At 47.9% G+C, this 19969-nt stretch overlaps 1 protein-coding gene across 5 annotated transcripts in view; it reads right to left on the bottom strand.

The window, feature by feature from the left end:
• Nucleotides 1-658: 658 nt before the first annotated feature.
• TSKU (tsukushi, small leucine rich proteoglycan) overlaps nucleotides 659-19969 on the bottom strand; it is a 31128-nt gene continuing 11817 nt past the window's right edge. For 3 of the 5 annotated variants that reach the window (XM_081950879.1, XM_081950881.1, XM_081950880.1), the window contains one exon: nucleotides 659-1869. In XM_081950879.1, the coding sequence (XP_081807005.1) occupies nucleotides 798-1869 (1072 nt within the window). In that variant the 3' untranslated portion in view covers nucleotides 659-797. Of the gene's footprint in view, nucleotides 1870-3119; nucleotides 3241-4264; nucleotides 4284-19969 lie in introns of those variants that run through there. The other 2 variants (XM_081950883.1, XM_081950882.1) reach the window with 2 other exon arrangements.

Raw genomic sequence — 19969 nt, forward strand, 5'->3', positions numbered from 1 at the left:
AGTTATATATAAATATATTTGATTTAAAATATACGATTTGATATGAATTGTAGGTGATGACTGTGGAAGGGATGTACGGAAGTTTTTGTAACCAATTGACACATTTTCTACAATTTGTAATGGAAGATGGTTTTGTAGTTTTTTTTTCCGTGTTTTGTCTGTGCTTATTCAAAAATAAAAAAATCTTTATTAAAAAAAAAGAAGCAGCAGCAATGGGTGGAAAGTAATCAAGGAGAGAAGCAACCTAGAACTAAGGAGAAATTTCCTGACAGTGAGAACAATGAATCAGTGGAACGACTTGCCACTAGAAGTTGTGAATGCCCCAACACTGGAAGTCTTTAAGAAGATGTTGGATAGCCATTTGTCTGAAATGGTATAAGGTTTCCTGCCTAGGCAGGGGGTTGGACTAGAAGACCTCCAAGGTCCCTTCCAACTCTGCTATTGTAAATAAACCAAGGGCTCCCAAACCCTTGTTCTGTAGACCAGTAGCGGTCCATGGCTCATTGGAAACATGCAAGCACACGGATCTACTTGCACACGTGGCAGGCGTGCACGTGAAACCATCTCTTTCTTCCTCCCTCACCGCCGTGCAGCCGGCAGTCCACAGAACTGGAAAATTGAGGGACCGCTGAAATAAACGAGACTCGCAAGCGCTCTGATCCATCCATTATTGTAATGTAGAGTTGAGATATACAAAAAACAGGAGGTATAAATTAAATGTTTGTACGGAAGGCACATTCGTGGCTGTTTTTTTTTTTTAAAAAGAAAGTCTCATCGTGCGGAGGCTCGGTCCTTGGTCACAACACGTACGGTGCCACGGATCCGTGGCCACTGTGACATCGTAAGACCTCTTTCTTGCTCGCTCCGGCTGCTCGGTGATAGTGGCCTTCCTGGACGGTCTTGAGACACCGGATGTTCTTGGCCAAGGCCACACTCTTGATGGAAGGCAAGTATCTCAACATGGGTTTGGAGAACGTGGTGGCCAGCCCCGTCCCCGTCAGGTTGAGTTCCTGCAAAGAGCTCAGGCTGTAGAACACCTTGGGGTTCAAGGATTTCATGTTGGGGTTGTTGGATAGGTCCAGCACTTGGAGAGCGGACAAGTCCTTGAAGCCAAAAAGCGAAATGTCCAAGAGATGTTGAATTCCGCTCAAGGACAAGTGGGTTAACCCTTTCAGGCCCAGGAAGGCGTCCTTCTCAATGGTGGACACCGGGTTTCCGTCCAGGTTTAAGTAACGAAGGGGGATCCCTTGAAGATCCGGAATGCTGGTTAATCGGTTCCCCGAGAGATTTAAGCTTTGAATGTTAGGAACGGGTTTATCCGAGAATCTGGACACCCGGCCGATCAAGTTGTTGGAAAGGTCAACGTTGATGGGTTTCCCTTGACCTTTGAAGGCGAAGACGTTCAAGGTGACCTCCAAGAGAACGTTGTTGCTGAGGTCCACTTCTCCCAGAGGGGACTGGGAGAAACAGTCCTCGGGGATGTGCCCCAAAGAGTTATGGCTCAGATCCAAAGACTCCAGATACCGGAGTCTCGAGAAAGTGGTGGGGACCAGCGTGGATATTTTATTGTCGCTCAAGTCGAGGCCTACGAGAGTGGTGTAACCGGGCCCAGTTAACATGGACTGGTTGATGGCTTCCAGGCGGTTGGAAGATAAGTCCAAGTAGGTGGTGTCCAGGGGAATGGGGACAGGCACGAGGTGGGGCCCGATCCCGCTGCAGTCCACTTTGGTCAGGCTGAAGCTGTCGAAGAGGCCGAAGGTCTCCACTTCGCAGTGGCATCTCGGGAAGCAAGTCCTTGAGGAGGTGCCGAAACAGGGCAAAACCAGCAGCAGGTGGAACCAAACCAAGGAAGACATCTCGGAAACACACCTGCAGAACGGAAACAAGAATGGAAGACGCGGAGGTGACACAGGTTGCCAAAAATTCTACACAGATTCTGGGATCTCTGAACAATGTCAATCCAGAACTTCTCTGACCACATCCAGCCCGCGGGCCTGAACTTTGACACCCCTGCCCTAGGGAGATACACCTGGTGGGACCCAGAAGAGGGGCCTTCTCTGTGGTGGCTCCCTCCCTCTGGAATATCACCCCCCTCCCCCGAGATTAGAGTCCCCACTCTAACACTCTTCAGGAAGGGGCTGAAGAACTGATTCTGCCAGGGGGCCTGGGGAACGCAGAGCAGGGTGGAGCCCATTAAAGGGCTCATATGATGTGTTTTCGACAGGGCGGCGGGCTATTATATTATTTTATTAATGTATTATTTGATTATCTTTTATTAGTTTTATTGTTTCTTTTATATGGCGTTTTTATATTCTTGTGAGCTGCCCTGAATCTCCATGTGCTAATAGGCGGCAATATACATTTCCTAAAATAAACTAATAAACTAAATTAATAAACTAATAAACTAAATAAACTAATATGCTAAATTAATAGACTAATAAACTAAATTAATAAATGAATAAACTAAACTAATAAACTAATACTAATAAACTAAATTAATAATCTAAACTAACAAACTAAACTAATGAACAAATAAACAATAAACTAAACTAATAAACTAATAACTAAACTAATAAACTAAAACTAGTAAACTAATAATAAACTAAATTAATAAACGAATGACTAATAAACTAAACTAATAAACTAAAACTAATAAACTAAACTAATAAATTAAACTAATAAACTAAATTAATAATCTAAACTAAACTAATAATCTAAACTAATGAACAAACAACAAATTACTAAATTAATAACTAATAAGCTAAATTAATAAACTAATAACAATAACTAATTAACTAAACTAATAACTAATAAACTAAAACTAATAAACTAAACTTATAAATTAAACTAATAAACTAAATTTATAATCTAATCTAATAAACGAAACTAATGAACAAACAATAAACTACTAATAAGCTAAACTAATAAACTAAAACCAGTAAACTAATAGACTAAACTAATAACTAATAAAACAAAACTAATAAACTAGTAAACTAATCAACTAAAATAATGTAACTCCAAGAGACAGTGGAGGATGGGGGGGGGGGGCGCTGCTGTGCTCCATGGGGTCACGAAGAGCCGGATGTGACTTAGCGACTATCAACAACAAATTTATTCACCAGTAATACTTTGGGAATCCACAGCCTCCCAAACAGCTGGGCAGTCTTCCAGATGTGCTAGACAACACACTGGTAAGCAACGAAGGGCGTTGCGGTTCAGCACAGCTGGTTACCCAGTGGCCACACCGGGTTAAAGCCGGAGAAGGGGAAATGATCCGGTGATGTCATGCATTTTTTCGTCTCAACAGAAATACGGGCTGACCGCTTCAAGTGGTTTGGGAATCCCACCCCGTTTCTCTCTGGCTCCAAACCCTGAATGGTTTAACCCAGCATTTCTCAACCCTGGGCACGTTAACATGGGTGGACTTCAACTCCCAGAGTTCCCCAGGCAGCATCATTGACAGGATAAGCAACCCCCTCCCTTCTAGCCCTGATGAAGTTGCCTAGTTGGGTAATGAAATGTCTGCAAGAAAATAACCAAGCTCAGAGAGCACCAAGCACCCCACAGTCGTCCTCCTCCTCCTTCTAACACTGATGATGTTACCTAGTTGGATAATGAAACGTCTGCAAGAAAATAACCAAGCTCAGAGAGCACCAAGCACCCCACAGTCGTCCTCCTCCTCCTTCCCCTCTTCGCCTTCTCTATCAATCCCACTCCCTTCTAGCACTGCTGAAGTTACCTAGTTGGGTAATGAAACGTCTACAAGAAAATAACCAAGCTCAGAGACCACCAAGCACCCCACAGTCGCCGTCCTCCTCCTTCTAACACTGATGATGTTACCTAGTTGGGTTGTGAAACGTCCGCAAGACAACCACCAATCCAGAGAGCAACAAGGACTCCAAAACCCTTCTCCTCTTTTCTCTACAAACCCCAATCCTTTTCTAATAAAACATTTGCGACAAAACCCCGCAACTCACAGAGAAACAAGAAAGGTTCAAATCCCAGTAAGGGTATGGCTAGCTGATGAGAGCTAATTAGCTCGAAATAGATCTATACTAGTCTCCCTTTATTTATTTATCAGCACAAATACAACACAAATATAACAAAGGCAACATTAAAAATATGGTTTTTCTGCCTGGATGGTCTCCTGCAGTGAGCCGAAAGACAGAAAGGAGGAGCAGTGAGTTCCCTCCCATATTTGGGCATACCAGGGGTTGTAACACACACACACACACACAGCCATATATACAAGCTGTATACTCACTACTTTACATTGTGGCCAAGTGTCCTTTCTTTGGTGTTATCCCATAATAAGATCTCCTTAAACACTGAAGATCCGTTCCAAAAGTAAACTAAAGGAGCTGTAATCTTCTCCCCCTTCCCTCCCATTCGTCACTGATGGTAAAGGGAAAGAAATGTAATTTTTTTTGAGGCTCTAGCAGGCAAGCGAATCACTTTTATAAACGGGCTGGCCTCTTTTTCAAAACTGAAAAAACACAACGATTGAACTCCAGGGTGGATTTTATAAAGGAAAAACCAGTCCTTTCAAAACCAGGGAAAAGAAAAGTGAGACCGGCGCACACCAACTGAGCTGGAGAGAAGGGAGGTGACAGCAGGAATAAATTATATATGTACAGTAGCCGGAGGAAGAGACAAAAGATGATTAACAGCTTCTATTTTTAAACAGGAAAAGAGACGGAAGGGTGAAAGGGAGCAGGGCAGGAGGAATCAAAACCTCCAAAGGGTGTGGCTTTTATAGCATTTCTCTTTTAAAACCCTGAAAAAGATCCCTCCTTCTCTCCAAAAGACAGGCGGTCCTCGACTTACGACCGCAACGGAGCCTGGCATGGAGGTTGTTCAGGGATAAATTCAGTGGTTTTGGCCCGTTTTACGACTTTTCCCGCCACCTTTGTTAAGCGAATCGCCGCTGTTCTTAAATTAGTCGCACGGTCGTTAAGCGAACCTGGTTTCCTCCCCCTTTCCTCTTGACTTTGCCTGTTGGAAGGTTGTAAAAGGGGACCGTGTGAGTCCGGGAGCCTGCTGCGACCGTCATAGACATGAGTCAGAGGGTCAAGCCTCCGAATGTTAATCGTGTGACCCCCTGGGGATGTGGGGAAAGGGAGATAAGTCACTTTTTTCAGTGTTCTTGTAAGTTTGAATGGTCACTAAATGAATGGACTACAGACTACCTGTCTCTTTCACTTCTTCCTCTTTTTTTCTTTTTTTCTCTCTCCTCTCTTCCCATTTCCTCTCCTCTCTCCTTTCCTTCTCTTCTTTCCTTTCTTTTCCTCTTTCCTTTTCTCTCTCCTCTCTCCTTTCCCTCTCATTCTTTCTCCTTTCTCTCCTTCTTTCTTCCTCCTTTCCTTCTTTTTCTCTCATTCTCTTTCATTCTTTCTCTTTTCTTTCTTTCTCTCTTTTCCTTTCCTCTTTCTTTTTCTCTCTCCTCTTTCTCTCTTCTTTCTTTTCCTTTCCTCTTTCTTTCTCCTCTCTCCTTTCCCTCTCTTTCTCTCTCCTTTCCTTCTCTCTTTCTCTCTCCTTTCTCTCTCCCCCTTCTCTTCTCTCTCTCTCTCCTTTACTTCTCTCTTTCTTGCTCCTCTTTCCTTTTCTCTCCTTCTTTCTCTCTTCTCTTTTCCTTTCCTCTTTCTTTCTCCTTCTCTCTACTTTCCCTCTCTTTCTCCCTTATCTTTCTCTCTCCTTTCCTTCTCTCTCTTTCTCTCTCCCCCTTCTTTTCTCTCTCTCTCTCTCTCTCTCTCTCCTTTCCTTCTCTTCTCTCTCTCTCTCTCCTTTCCTTCTCTCTTATCTCTTTCTCTCTCCTCTTTCCTTCTCTCTCCTCCTCCAAATTGGGAAGCAAAAACCAAACCAAAGCAGCAAACTGCAAGTTTTGACTTGCAAGGGCAGAAGTAAAAAACCCAGAGCTTGGGCAAAACCAAAAGAATAACTGGCATGGATTTTCCAGGAACCTGCTAACAAAGGCACAAATTATTATTATTATTATTATTATTATTATTATTATTATTATTATTATTATTATTATTATTATTATTATTATTATTATTATTATTATTATTATTATTATTATTATTAAATATTAATTACTATGGACTCCAGTTTTAGTCACCAGCAATGGTCCTAAGTGTGAAAAACGGTCATAAAAGTCACTTTGATCACTGCTGTTGCAACTTTGGTCACTAAATGAACTGTTGTAAGTCGAGGACTATCGGGGCCTGTTCACAGGCAGCACCCCTGCAGTTTTCTCAGTTAGCTGCTTCTACGGTGGGAGAATCACTCAGGGACCCAGGTTGCTTTTAGAGTTGCAGAATATTGGGGGGGGGGACCCAAAGAATTGGCTTAGTTCAGACAACCACAATCTCAGTCACACCACAGAACCGGGATGGCGAACCTATGGCATGCAGAGCCCTCTCTGAGGGGGGGTGCGGGGAAAACAGTGCGGGGAAAACAGCCCAAAAAATGCCCCGTAAATGGCCAAAAAACAGCCTGGAAACAGCTCAAAAATGACCCCCAAAACGTTCTGAAAAACTGCCAAAAGCCACACCATTTTCCAGGCCATTTTTGGGACAAATACAGCCTGAAAATAGCCCAGAAAATGGCCAAAAATAGGCATGCGCACGCCGGCCAGCTGGTCTTTGGGTTTCTTGTTGCCGAAAAGGTTCGCCATCACTGCCATAGACCAGTGGATCCTGGGAGCATAACCGTGAATGGGCCGCTCTGAATACCGGATCTTGAGGACCAACAGCAGGGAAGATCACTTGGTCTTCTCCCCAACTGATCTAAAATCCTCTGCAGGCTCAACGGCTGATCGTTCTAATACTACTTCCACATGGGAATAAATGGGGAATAAATGGGGAACTCATCATATTTGCAGATGACACCAAGCTGGCAGGAATAGCCAACACTCCAGAAGATAAAGACTCAAGATACAGAAGGATCTTGACAAACTTGAACATTGGGCACTATCTAATAAAATGAAATTCAATGGTGAAAAGAGTAAGGTTCTACATTTAGGCAACAAAAATGAAATGCACAGGTCCTTGAATCAAAAGTAGTAACTGTGAGAGGGATCTTGGAGTCCTAGTCGACAACCATTGAAATAGGAGCCAGCCGTGGGCAGCAGCTGCCAAAAAAGCCAACCCAGTTCTAGGCTGCATCAACAGAGGGAGAGAATCAAGATCACATGAAGGGTTAATACCACTTTATAAGGCCTTGGTAAGGCCACACTTGGAATCTGGCATTCAGTTTTGGTTGCCACGATGTAGAAAAGATGTGGAGACTCTAGAAAGAGTGCAGAGAAGAGCAAGAAAGAGGATTAGGGGACCGGAGGCTAAAACATATGAAGAACGGTTGCAGGAACTGGGTATGTTTAGCTTAAGAGAAAGAAGGACCAGGGGAGACATGATAGCAGTCTTCCGATATCTCAGGGGTTGCCACAAAGAAGAGGGAGTCAAACTATTCTCTAAGGCACCTGAGTGCAGAACAAGAAGCAATGGGTGGAAACTAATCAAGGAGAGAAGCAACTTAGAAAGAACGTTGGTCTTACCTGAACGTTTTTTTCTGGAGTAGTGGAGGGAGGGGTCACAGCAGGGTTAACACAGCCTGATTGGTCCATTTGACTGAGAGAAAACTTCTTAACCTTCGCCTTCTCCCGTTGGTTCCCAGTTTCCGCGATGTCACGGCCAGCAACTGCAATTCAAACACAAACAAGAACAAGCCCCCCCGGGGCCTCCCGATTCTACACCTCCCGGACCCTGTCTAACTAACTAACTAGGGCGGGAAATGTGACCCCTCCCTCCACTACTCCAGAAAAAAACGTTCAGGTAAGACCAACGTTCTTTTTCCAGTAGAGTGGAGGGAGGGGTCACAGCAGGGACATACCCACGCTACGTCCCCGGGCGGGCCGACTGGGTCCCAGGTGAAGAATCGGCCACCACCCTCTGAAGGACCCTCCGGCCAAAGGATGCCTCAGCCGAGGCATAAGTATCCAAACGATAGTGCCTAATAAAAGGTGTGGGGGAAGCCCAGGCCGCCGCCCTACAAATATCCTCGAAAGGTGCCCTGGTGGCCCAAGCCGCCGAAGTAGCCGCACTGCGGGTGGAGTGCGCAGTGATCCCCGATGGGGGAGTCTTCCCAGAAGCCCCGTAAGCCTCAACTATGGCCAACCTAATCCATCGTCCGATGGTGGAAGAAGACACCTTACATCCTAACGAGCCCGGACGAAAGGAAACAAATAACGCTTCCGTCCTCCTAATGCCCTCAGTTCGCTTTAGGTAAATGCGAACAGCCCGGCGAACGTCCAGCTTATGCCACACCAACTCCCGCTCTCTCGAGGGATTGGGACAAAAATTCGGGAGCACGACCTCCTGGGCCCTGTGAAACTGTGAATTCACCTTCGGAATGAACGAAGGATCCAAGCGAAGGACCACCCTGTCCTGGTGTATTACACACAGGTCACTGCGTGAAGAAAGGGCCCCCAACTCTGAAATGCGCCTGGCCGATGTAATGGCCACTAAAAACACCACCTTAAGGGTAAGCAGACGCATGTGTACCGTCCTAAGTGGTTCGAACGGGGAGCTCGTCAGAGCCTGGAGAACCAGGGTCAGATCCCAGGTTGGAAACCTATGAACCGGAGGCGGGCGGATGTTAGCCGCCCCCTTCAGAAAACGCTTAATCAGTGGAGACCGGGAAAGGACGGGGGAACCCTCCCCCCCCAGAATGGTGGCCAAAGCCGCCACTTGACGCCGGAGCGTATTATGCGACAAGCCATCCTCCAACCCCTTCTGGAGGAACTCCAACACGTTTGGGACGGTAGCCCTAGAAGGATCCAACCCCAAAGGGATGCACCACTTCGCAAACGCTTTCCATGTGGCATTGTAAATTCTAACCGTGGACGGCCTCCTAGACGCCTCTAAGGTGGCTATGACTCCTGACGAAAGTCTCTGCCCCCTCAGGATCCTCCGTTCAAGAGCCAGGCGGTCAGATGGAGCCACTGAGGCCCTGGGTGATGTAAAGCCCCCTGACTCAGAACGACCTCCCCCGGGGGAATCCTCCAGGGGTCTGCTACCGACAGCTGGACCAGGTCCGCGAACCAGGGTCTCCTCGGCCAGTATGGTGCTAACAGAATAACGAGAGCCCTCTCTGTGACTATCTTCCCTATCGTACGGGGAACGAGGGGAAAGGGAGGAAAGGCATAAAGGAGACCCGGGGGCCATCGGCTCCTGAGAGCATCCGCTCCTTCCGCCGACGGGGACTGGAACCGGGTAAAGAACCGGGGCAGCTGAGCGTTGTCGGGGGAGGCGAACAGATCCACCCGAGGTGTGCCGAACCTGCTGCATATCTTCCGAAACAACTCCGGGCCCAGTTGCCACTCGCCATCGTCTAGGGTTGTGCGACTCAGCCAATCCGCCTGAAGATTGGACACTCCTGAGATGTGCTCCGCCACTATGGAGGCCAAGTGTCTCTCCGCCCACAAGCCCAACGACTGCGCCTCTCGCCAGAGAGAACGTGAGTGGGTGCCCCCCTGGCGATTGACATGGGCCTTCGTCGCCACATTGTCCGTAAGCAGGAGGACATGGCGCCCCCGCAAGTGATGACGAAAAGTCCTTAGGGCAAGCCGCGCGGCTTTTAGCTCCAGCCAATTGATGTTGTGGCGGAGATCCGAGGCAGACCAACGTCCCTGGGTCATGTCGGAGTCCATCACGGCCCCCCAGCCGAAGAGGCTGGCATCCGTCGTCACTGTGACTCTCTCGGGCTCCCAAAAACAAGCCCCCTGTTGCAGCGCTGGGGACAACCACCACCGAAACGAGAGTCTCACCTCCACCGGTAGAGGAACTGGACGCAAGGAGTTGCTCATCATCCTTCTCTGGACCGGGATCAAGGCCCACTGGAGAGGTCGCAGGTGGAGCCGGGCCCAGGGCACTATCCCTATGCAAGAGACCATCTTCCCCAGAAGTTGAGACAAGGTCAGGATGGAAACAGACCGTCTTTTTTGTACAGAGGAGACCAGCTGGCGAAGGCTGGACAAGCGCTCTGGAGACAGGCGGACCCTCCCTGACTCGGAGTCTATCACTGTCCCTAGGTGTAGAATCTGCCTGGATGGGGACAGGTGGCTCTTGGGAAAGTTCACTGAAAACCCCAACGCCTGAAGCCAACGGATCGTCAGCCGAAGATCCGACTTGGCCCTGGGGAGGGACCCTGCCTGAACGAGGACGTCGTCCAAGTAGCACTGAAGTCTCACCGGAATGGAACGCAGATAAGCCGCCAGTGCTGCCAGGACCTTGGTGAACGTCCGCGGAGCTGAGGCCAGACCAAACGGGAGAGCCCGGTACTGGTAATGCCTGCCCCGGTGAGAGAACCTGAGATAACACCGGTGAGACTGAAGGATGGGGACGTGGAGGTAGGCCTCCGTCAAATCTACTGAAGCCATGTAATCCCCCTTCCGAATGCCCTGCAGAATGGATTTCAGGGACGCCATCTTGAACCGCCTGTATACTAGGTAGCGGTTTAGGCGTTTCAGGTTGAGGATTGCCCTCCAACCCCCCGAGGATTTTGGAACTACGAACAGATGGGAGTAGTAGCCCAGACCCCTCTCCGGCTCCGGAACGACCTCCACTGCCCTGATTTCTAGAAGATGGGCGACCGCGAGGTCCATGAGACGACGCCGCTTCGGGTCCCGAGCCGGGGGAAAAACTTTGAAAAAACTTGGGGGTTTGGAGAGGAATTCTAACCTTAGGCCGTGGCGAACGGTCGCCCTGACCCAACCGTCTGACGTGATCCGATCCCACTCGTCCGCATACAGTGCCAGGCGGCCTCCGATGGGATGACTCGGGTTCGAGTCATTTCCCTCTGCGGAAGGGGCGGCCGCCCCCCCCACGAAAGGGCCGCTTGGACTGCGGCTGATATCTAGAACGGTCCTGAAAACTCTGTCTATGAAATGACCTGTCCTGCCTGTATGATTGGTATCGCTGGTCCTGATCCCTGTCATAAGACTTGAACTGGGGCCTGCGATAGGGATGACTACGGAACTCCGCCTTCTTGGTGGATGTAGGCATAACTTTCTTTTTATCTTTGTTTTCCACCAAAATCGGGTCTAAGGAAGCCCCGAACAAATTTGGACCCTCAAAAGGGGCAGCTACTAGGTCCCACTTGGCTTTATAGTCCATCTGCCAGTTCCTGAGCCACAAAAGTCTACGAGAGGCCACAGAGGTGGCCAAAGCACTTGAACCAAATCTAACTGCGTCTAGGGTCGCATCAGCCGAATACTGACACGCTGCCATTATTTTAGCCAAATCCTGGTGTGCGCGCTCCTCCTGGATCGGAATGCGCTCCTGGAGCCGGCGGAGCCACATGACCGTAGTACGGTTAAAGTACGAGGCAGCAGCCGCTGCCCGCACCGCCCATGCTGAGGCTTTAAAATTTTTACGTAAAGTGAGCTCCGCCCTCTTGTCCTCTGCCTTAAGTTTGTCAGCCGCGTCCCCCGAAACTACTGGAGAGGAGGAGACTAAAGCTGCTATGGGCTGATCTATAACTGGAAGCTGAATAGCTTGCACAAAAGACTTTTCCATGTTGTAGGCGCGACGGTCGTTGCTGCCAGGTGGGGAAAAGTTAGAAGGACGGGCCCATTGGCTAGTAGCTACCTCTAAGAAAAGAGGAGGGGCAGGAATCTCCTCCTTATTGGTGGCCGTCGCTGAGAACATGACCATGTCCGGATCCGTGGGCGGTGGGACCGTGGGGTCCCCCGTGCCCACCTTGGTGGTCCTCCTAGCCTTCTTAAGCAAAGGTTTGAACATGGCCTGGAGGAAAAGATTGGAAGAGCGAGGCGGCTCAGGAGCCGCATCCTCCTCCTCAGAGAACCCCCAATCGTCCCTCCGTGCCTCCCCCCTAGAGGAGACCTCACTCATGAGGGAAGGCGAAGAAGCCCTAGATCTGGACCTACTAAAGGGAGTAACTCGACTGTGGTGGTAAGGTCTGTCCCTTTGGGAAATGCCCCTAGAAATGGCTGCAGAAATAAGCCTTTTGAGATTCTCAGGGAGGTTTTCGAGATCCTCCTCATCTCCTTCTGAATCATAGTCTGGTGCCACATAGGCCCTGCTGGATCTCCTACCCCTAACTGGACCTGCAGAGGTACCTTCCAATGGATCCCCCCTATCTTCTTCCCTAATCTCCGGGAAAGCAGAAGGAGAGCGAGGCGCCCCCCGCTCCTGACTCCTATCAGATCTGCATGGGGAAGCAGAGGAAGAGGAAGAGGAAGGGCTGAACCCCCTAGCCACCGGTGGGGGAGGGCATGAAGCCGCCACGTGTGGGGATCTGGATCTGGGCCTAGGATCCCTGGCCTGTCTCTTCTCAGCCCTTTCAATGACCTTCTCAATGGCCCTGGATCGCCTGAGCTCATCCCTTTGCAGAGCTCTCGAAGGCCTGTCCTCAGCTGAAGGCCTAGAAACCCGAGGCCTAACTGGGGGAGTGGGCTCAACCTGATCTTCGCCTGCCTGAGCTGGCGCGGCCTGCTGGGACTCAGTTCTATCTGCCATCCCCACTCACGTGCTCCAAAACGAGGTTTTTGGTAGGAATTGCCCTTCAGCTGGTGAGAATCGCCTGCTCCGGGCCTCCGTTAAAGTTGCAAACAGCACAGCCACGTTTTTCACAGCCTCTCCGTGTTGCAAGCCCCAAACACGTGACTCAAAATGGCCGCCGGCTTCTTTTGGGCGGTGCTTTCAAAAGCGCGCCTAAAAATGGCCGCTCCCTCGCCCTTAATTGCCAATGCCTGCAGCTGCAAGCTCGCCTTTCCCAAAACGCTCTCTAAATCACCGCTGAGCTCCTAAGCCCCTAGGAGCCTTCCAACACCAAGAAAAACGATTCCGCGCTGCTGCCGTGGGCTGTAACCGGCCCGGGAAGCTAGCGGTTCAAATTAGAAGCCGAAAAGCCGCTTTCGCGCCGAAAAGCCCCAGCGCGCTGCGAGCCTCACCGGAAAGTTTTAAGAAGACAAATTAAAGCACGTAGGATCGCCCGGCACACCCGAGACCCCAGGCACCAGTCCGGAGCGATCCCTTAAGAGAGGGGGAGGAAGCGCCCCCCCCACTGACTATCTCAGCCTCCTGAGGACAGTCGAACAACAGCCCTGCAAGGCGGACCATTAGAAAAAATTTTTTAAATAAAAAACTCCAAATTCAAGGTGCCAACAACACTAACACTGACTAATAAAACCCACTAAAACTCTACTACTAGGAACCAAACCTGTGTCTTGGACCTTGACTGAGAGGAAACTGGGAACCAACGGGAGAAGGCGAAGGTTAAGAAGTTTTCTCTCAGTCAAATGGACCAATCAGGCTGTGTTAACCCTGCTGTGACCCCTCCCTCCACTCTACTGGAAAACTGAGGAGAAATTTCCTGATGGTTAGAACAATTAATCAGTGGAACAGCTTGCCACTAGAAGTTGTGAATGCCCCAACACTGGAAGTCTTTAAGATGTTGGATAGCCATTTGTCTGAAACAGAATAGGGTTTCCTGCCTAGGCAGGGGGTTGGACTAGAAGACCTCCAAGGTCCCTTCCAACTCTGCTATTGTATTGTAAGGCTGATAAGCACCCACCTTTCCCTCCCTTGAAACACTGCCAAAGACCTAATTGCCAATTAGTTTTGCAAGGCGAAACGGAGCACAGAGTCAAAACGGAGCTTCAGAGTTTAAACCGACCAGCACGAACAAAAGTTGCTTCCTGCAAAGGCTCATGTTCCTTTGCTCCTCCTTTATGTCTTATGGGAGGGGCCAATCATCTCCAATCCTTATTCCCGAATTGCCCCTTTTGTCTTAACTGTTCTTGCCGTCTGGTAGCTCTGTGCATGTGCGCACTGGGAACAGGCTCCAGCTGTTCTTCTGCCTCACTGATGTCTGACTCTGAAGGCAGCTGATAACTGGCATATGGCCCTGGCCCTCTCTCTGCCTCCGGCACAGAGCCCTCATCAGAGCCTTCCCCAGACTCCAGGACTGGCCCAGGTTCCTCCCCAACCTCCTCACTGTTCGAATCCGCTACCAGCTTTGCTGGCGGGCCACAACAATCATATTCTAGAGAATGTCAACCTATCATTTTAATACCTACATTCTAATACCTACATAGTATCTCCTTTCATGTCCACGTTTGTGTCCATGTTGTCTGTCTGTCTGTCTTTCTTTCTTTCTTTCCTTTCTTCCTTCCTTCTTTCTTTCTTTTTCTCTCTCTTTCTTTTCTGTCTGTCTGTCTCTCTATCTGAATATTTCCTTTAAAAATTGCTGCCTATTCCAGGCAGCTAATCAAGTAGTCCTTGATTTAACAACTGCAACTGAGCCACACATTTCTGTTGCTAAGCAAGGAGGTTATTAAACGAGTTTCTTTCCCATTGTACCACGTTTTTAAAAAAAACACGGTTGTGAAGCGAACCACTAGAGTTACTAACGGAATCGTACGGTCATTAAGGCTGCCGGTGGACCGCAACAGAACGAAGCGAGAAAAAAATATTGCTTTTAATCTCTTGGGCGATCCACGCATTCGATGCAGGAAAAGAAAAACCTTTGGTGGGAAAGGAAAGACAAAGGTTTAAATTTTTTTTTTTTCCCCATGGTATTTTTATGTGTCTGCCTCCCCAGTAGGGGTGTGGTGGCGTCTCCTGTTCCAAGCCTGCCTTGAATTTAACTTTGGCAGAAAGTTTTAAAGGGATTACAAAACGCTTCCTGCCATCAACAGTCAGTTTAAGTCTGATGAAACACCAAGCGGATTGAATTGGTTGCCCTTTAGACAGGTGATCAATCCCTCAAGAAACAGAATTTCCTAATTGTCCCAGTGCCAGAAATCTCTCCTGCCGGTCTCCAGTTTAAAAATAAATAAATTTAAACCATCAAATAGCATATGCAGTCATCCTTAACTTGCAACCGTTCGTTTAGCGGCCATTCAAAGTTACGATGGTGCTGAAAAAAGCGACTTGGGAGCATTTTTCTCACCACCATTGTAGCATCCTCGTGGTCACACGAACCAAAGGCTGGGCAACTGGCATGTACTTACGACGGTTGCAACATCTCAGGGTCGCGAGATTCCTATATATACCCTGAATTCTGATCCCATGACCCCAGGGATGGGGGAACGGTCGTGTGAGAAACCATGGTAAGTCACTTTTTTCCAGCGTCCTCGTAACTTTAATACAATACAATACAATAGTAGAGTTGGAAGGGACCTTGGAGGTCTTCTAGTCCAACCCCCTGCCTAGGCAGGAAACCCTATACCAGCGATGGCGAACCTTTCTTGGCTCGCGTGCCACAAGTGGGGGGAAGCGCAGGGGGGTCGTGTGCGAGCGTGCCGCACCCATAATGCAACGTGCGACCCCCCCCAGTGCGCATGCGCACACAACCCCCCATTTTACATGCTTTTTTCGCCCTCCCCAGGCTCCAGAGGCTTTATAGGAGCCTGGGGAGGGCAAAAAGAGCCTCCCCCGCGCCCCGTATAGGGCCGTGATGGCGAACCTATGGCATGCGTGCCACAAGTGGCACACGGAGCCATTTGTCAGGGCACGCAAGACACTGCTCTGTCAGCTGGCCAGCGCGGATGTTCACCTTTTTAAAAGCCATTTTTGCCCTCCCCAGGCTCCAGAGGCTTTATAGGAGCCTGGGGAGGGCGAAAAGAGCCTTCCCCCCCCCCCCCGGAGGCCTTCCGGAGGCTTCAGGGACCATCCGGAGGCTTCCCTGAAGCCTTCGGAACGCTTAAAACGACCCTCCGAGCAACCCGGAAGTCACTTCCGGTTTGCTCGGAGGGTGGTTTTAAGCACTCCGAAGGCTTCAGGGAAGTCTCTGGACAGTCCCTGAAGCCTCCGGAGGGCCTCCGGGGGGGGGGGGAAGGCTCTTTTCGCCCTCCCCAGGCTCCTATAAAGCCTCTGGAGCCTGGGGAGGGCAAAAATGGCTTTTAAAAAGGTGAACATCCGCGCTGGCCAGCTGACAGAGCAGTGTCTTGCGTGCCCTGACAAATGGCTCCGTGTGCCACTTGTGGCACGCATGCCATAGGTTCGCCATCACGGCCCTATACCGTTTCAGAATGATGGCTATCCAACGTCTTCTTAAAGACTTCCAGTGTTGGGGCTTTCACAACTTCTGGAGGCAACTTCTGTTCCACGGATTAATTGTTCTAACTGTCAGGAAGTTTCTCCTCAGTTCTAAGTTGCTTCTCTCCTTGATTAGTTTCCATCCATTGCTTCTTTGAACGAACGGTTGTCAGCCTGAGCATCAAAGCTGTACCGGAGAGCTTGATTGGATTGTCTTGCAGAAAGAAAAGAAAAAATGAGATTTATTGCAGGGAATTTGATCTCCCTGTCCCCATTTTTGTTTCTCCAAATTGCAGACCCAAAAGGTAAGGAAAAAAAAAATCAACACAACGAATGGGCCCTTTTGGATTAAAGGGTTGATTACCTTCCTGGCATGGACCATCTGGTGGGATCCCGGAGCTTGAAAATGTCTGTCTTAAAGGATCAGTGGGGTTTTTTTGTGCAACGGCAAAGGTGGGGCAGAGGTGTGGCAAGAAAGGGCTCGGCTTACACAACGCAGGAGACCGTTGCTTATCCGACAACCATCTCTCTCTTTTTTTTTTGGCAACACAACTGTTTGTCTTTCATCAGAAATCCACAACGGAGGAATTCACAGGAAAGCACGTATCACATTTATTGATTTCTTTGTGTTCCGCCTTTGTTCTTTTTACAAATTGCAATTACAAATTTTTACAAATTACAATTATTTGTCTTTACAGATGGTTTCACATGCACGCCTGCCACTTGTGCAAGTAGTTTCGTGTGCTTGCATGCTTGCATGTTTCCAATGAGCCATGGACCGCTACTGGTCCACAGAACAAGGGTTTGGGCGCCCTTGGTTTATTTACAATAGCAGAGTTGGAAGGGGCCTTGGAGGTCTTCTAGTCCAACCCCCTGCCTAGGCAGGAAACCCAATACCGTTTCAGACAAATAGCTATTCAACATCTTCTTAAAGACTCCCAGTGTTGGGGCATTCACAACTTCTGGAGGCAACTTCTGTTCCACGGATTAATTGTTATAACTTTCAGGAAGTTTCTCCTCAGTTCTAAGTTGCTTCTCTCCTTGATTAGTTTCCACCCATTGCTTCCTCTCCTGCCCTCAGGTGCCTTGGAAAATAGTTTGACTCCCTCTTCTTTGTGGCAACCCCTGAGATATTGGAACACAGCTATCATGTCTCCCCTAGTCCTTCTTTCTATTAAACTAGACCTACCCGGTTCCTTCAACCGTTCCTCATATGTTTTAGCTATGCTTAGCATTTTAGCTTTGTATTTCTCAACTTTAAAGCTGTGTGAACTTCAACTCCCAGAATTCCCCACCCATGCTGGCTGGGGAATTCTGGGAGTTGAAGTCCACACCGCTTAAAATTGTCCAGGTTGAGAAACAATTCAGGTATCCCAGGTAATCTTTAATTTGCAACAGTAAATTTACTGTTAAATTCCATTTACTGTTCAAAATGACAACGGCAGTGACTTACTGCCGTTATTCACACTTATGACCTTTTGCAACATTCTCATGATCAGGTGATCAAAATTCAGATGCTTGGCAACTGGTTCATACTTACGACCGTTGCTCACATGATCCCCCTTCCCGGCAAGCGAAGTCAATTGGGAACCCAGATTCACTTAACAACCGGGTCACTAACTTATCAACCGCAGTGATTCACTTAATCAGTGTGGCAAGAAAAGTTGTAAAATGGGACAAAACTCATTGCACAAAGGTCTCGCAGAAATTTTGGGACACAAGTGTGGTCGCGAATGGAGGATTATCTTAAAAAAAAAAAACCAACCCTGCACACTTACTCCAAGTTAGTGTTATGGAAACTCAATCAGTTGTGCAAAGATATTTTCTTAATCTGGCTTGAACATAACCATTCTTTAAGTCAAGTTTACAAAGCTGGCTACTTTAGGTTTCTCTACAGGAGAGGAACAGGACTTTTCCTAAAAGTCACATGCTTGTCTATTTAAACCAGTGTTTCTCAAACTTGGTGATTTTAAGTCCTGTGGACTTCAACTCCCAGAATCCCCCAGCCAGCTGGGGAATTCTGGGAGTTGAAGTCCACAGGACTTAAAGTCACCAAGTTTGAGAAACACTGATTTAAACCAACATTAGATTATTCTAGACGGACTTGGAATTTTCATCCCCAAACCCAGCAATTATACAGTTAGCCCTCTCCAACAGTTCACATTTAGTGACTGTTCAAAGTTACGACAACACTGCAAAAAAAGGAATGCATGGCCGTTTCACACTTACGACCATTGCAGCATCTCCATGGTGACGAGATCTTTCTGGCCACAGATGGTAAGCGATTCACTGCCATTGTTCAGTTAAAGAAACCCCATCGACTTTGCTCACCCGAACGTCGCCAAAGGGGATCACATGACACAAAGACGCCACAAGCGTCATAAATGTGAATCAGTTGCCAAGCGTCACCATGGAGATGCTGCAATGGGCGTAAGTGTGAAACGGACATCAATTACTTTTTTTCAGTGTCGGGGTAACTTTGAATTGGTGCATATATGGGCCAGGATGTCACAGGAACCAGGGAAATTACCTCCGTTGAGTTAAACCTGGTTAGATTAAGCCCAGGTAAGTCCTGTTGGGCACTCTTAGTTGCAGCATAACCACCGTAAAACCATCATCTTCTTTTAATGACCCCATAATCCCTTGCGGGGGTGGAGTCTGGGCAACTGAATTGAGATGAGTGTTTCCTGGCCGGATGCCCTTCCCGTCCCCGGTGCGGAGTTTTTTCCCCCAGCAAATATATTCTCACGGTGCTCAGAGAGACATAACCACAGTAAAAAAAAATAAGGCAATAAAATAACCTTGGTTTGCAAATGCCAAATTCCATTTCTGAAGTGCTCGGCAACCAGGTGGCTAATTTTAAAATTAGCCGAGAATTGTGCTCCACCACAATTCTTGGACACCAAATTATTTTTCCCTTTCGATGGTCCGTTGGGATTTCTCCCCCTCCCCCCCCCCAAATCCTCCTCTTCCTTAAGCTTGTTGCAAAGCCAGCGGGGCGGAGGGAATTCAGGAGGGGTTTTAAGACAAATATGCCTTGTTGCTCTGGCTTCCAGCCTCTCTCAGTTCTGGGCAAGAAAGGGAGGGAGAGAGAGAGAGGGGAGCATCTGGCAGGAAGCCCCTTGCCAAGTTTTTGATAAAAGTGAAATAATCCGGGGACTTTCTCAACTTGAAAGAGAGAGAACGAGAGAGAAAGGGCTGCGCGCGCAAGTGTTTTTGTGCAGGGTTGGGGAATATCAGTGATGAAATCTAATCCCACCCACCCCCGGTTCTGTGGGCGTGGCTTGGTGGTGGGGTGTCATGTGGCAGCCACCTTCCCCCCCCCCACTTTCAGCTATTTTGAAAAGCTTTTTAAAGCATTTTTTTTTCCTGAACCGGCAGGAAAAAGAATGCTTAAAAAAGCTTTAAAAAATAGCTTCCGACGAGCCATGCGATTGTCGGAAGCTATTTTTTAAAGCTTTTTTTAAAGCTTTAAAGCTATTTTTAAAACTTTTTTAAAAGCTATTTTAAAGCTTTAAAGCTATTTTTAAAGCTTTTTAAAAGCTATTTTTAAAGCTTTTTAAAAGCTATTTTAAAGCTTTTTAAAAGCTATTTTTAAAACTATTTTTAAAGCTATTTTTAAAGCTATCTTTAAAAGCTTTTTTTTAAAGCTATTTTTTAAAGCTTTTTAAAGCATTTGTCCAGTTTGACCAAACCAGCAGGAAAAAAATGCTTTAAAAAGCGAAGTTGAGCCGCTTTTGATCCTTGGAAGCTTTTTTTTTTTTTTTACTGCCGGTTTGCAGAACCAACTACAATCATCCCTACCAGTTTGGCTGAGCCAGGCCGAACCGGGAGGATTTCCCCTCTGGTGAATCTAATAAACCTTCTGCCAGAAAAAGAAAAATAGACTGGATTATTTGAGCAAT

This window comes from Natrix helvetica (assembly GCF_964273705.1).
Source record: "Natrix helvetica genome assembly, chromosome: 4".
NCBI lineage: Eukaryota > Metazoa > Chordata > Lepidosauria > Squamata > Natricidae > Natrix > Natrix helvetica.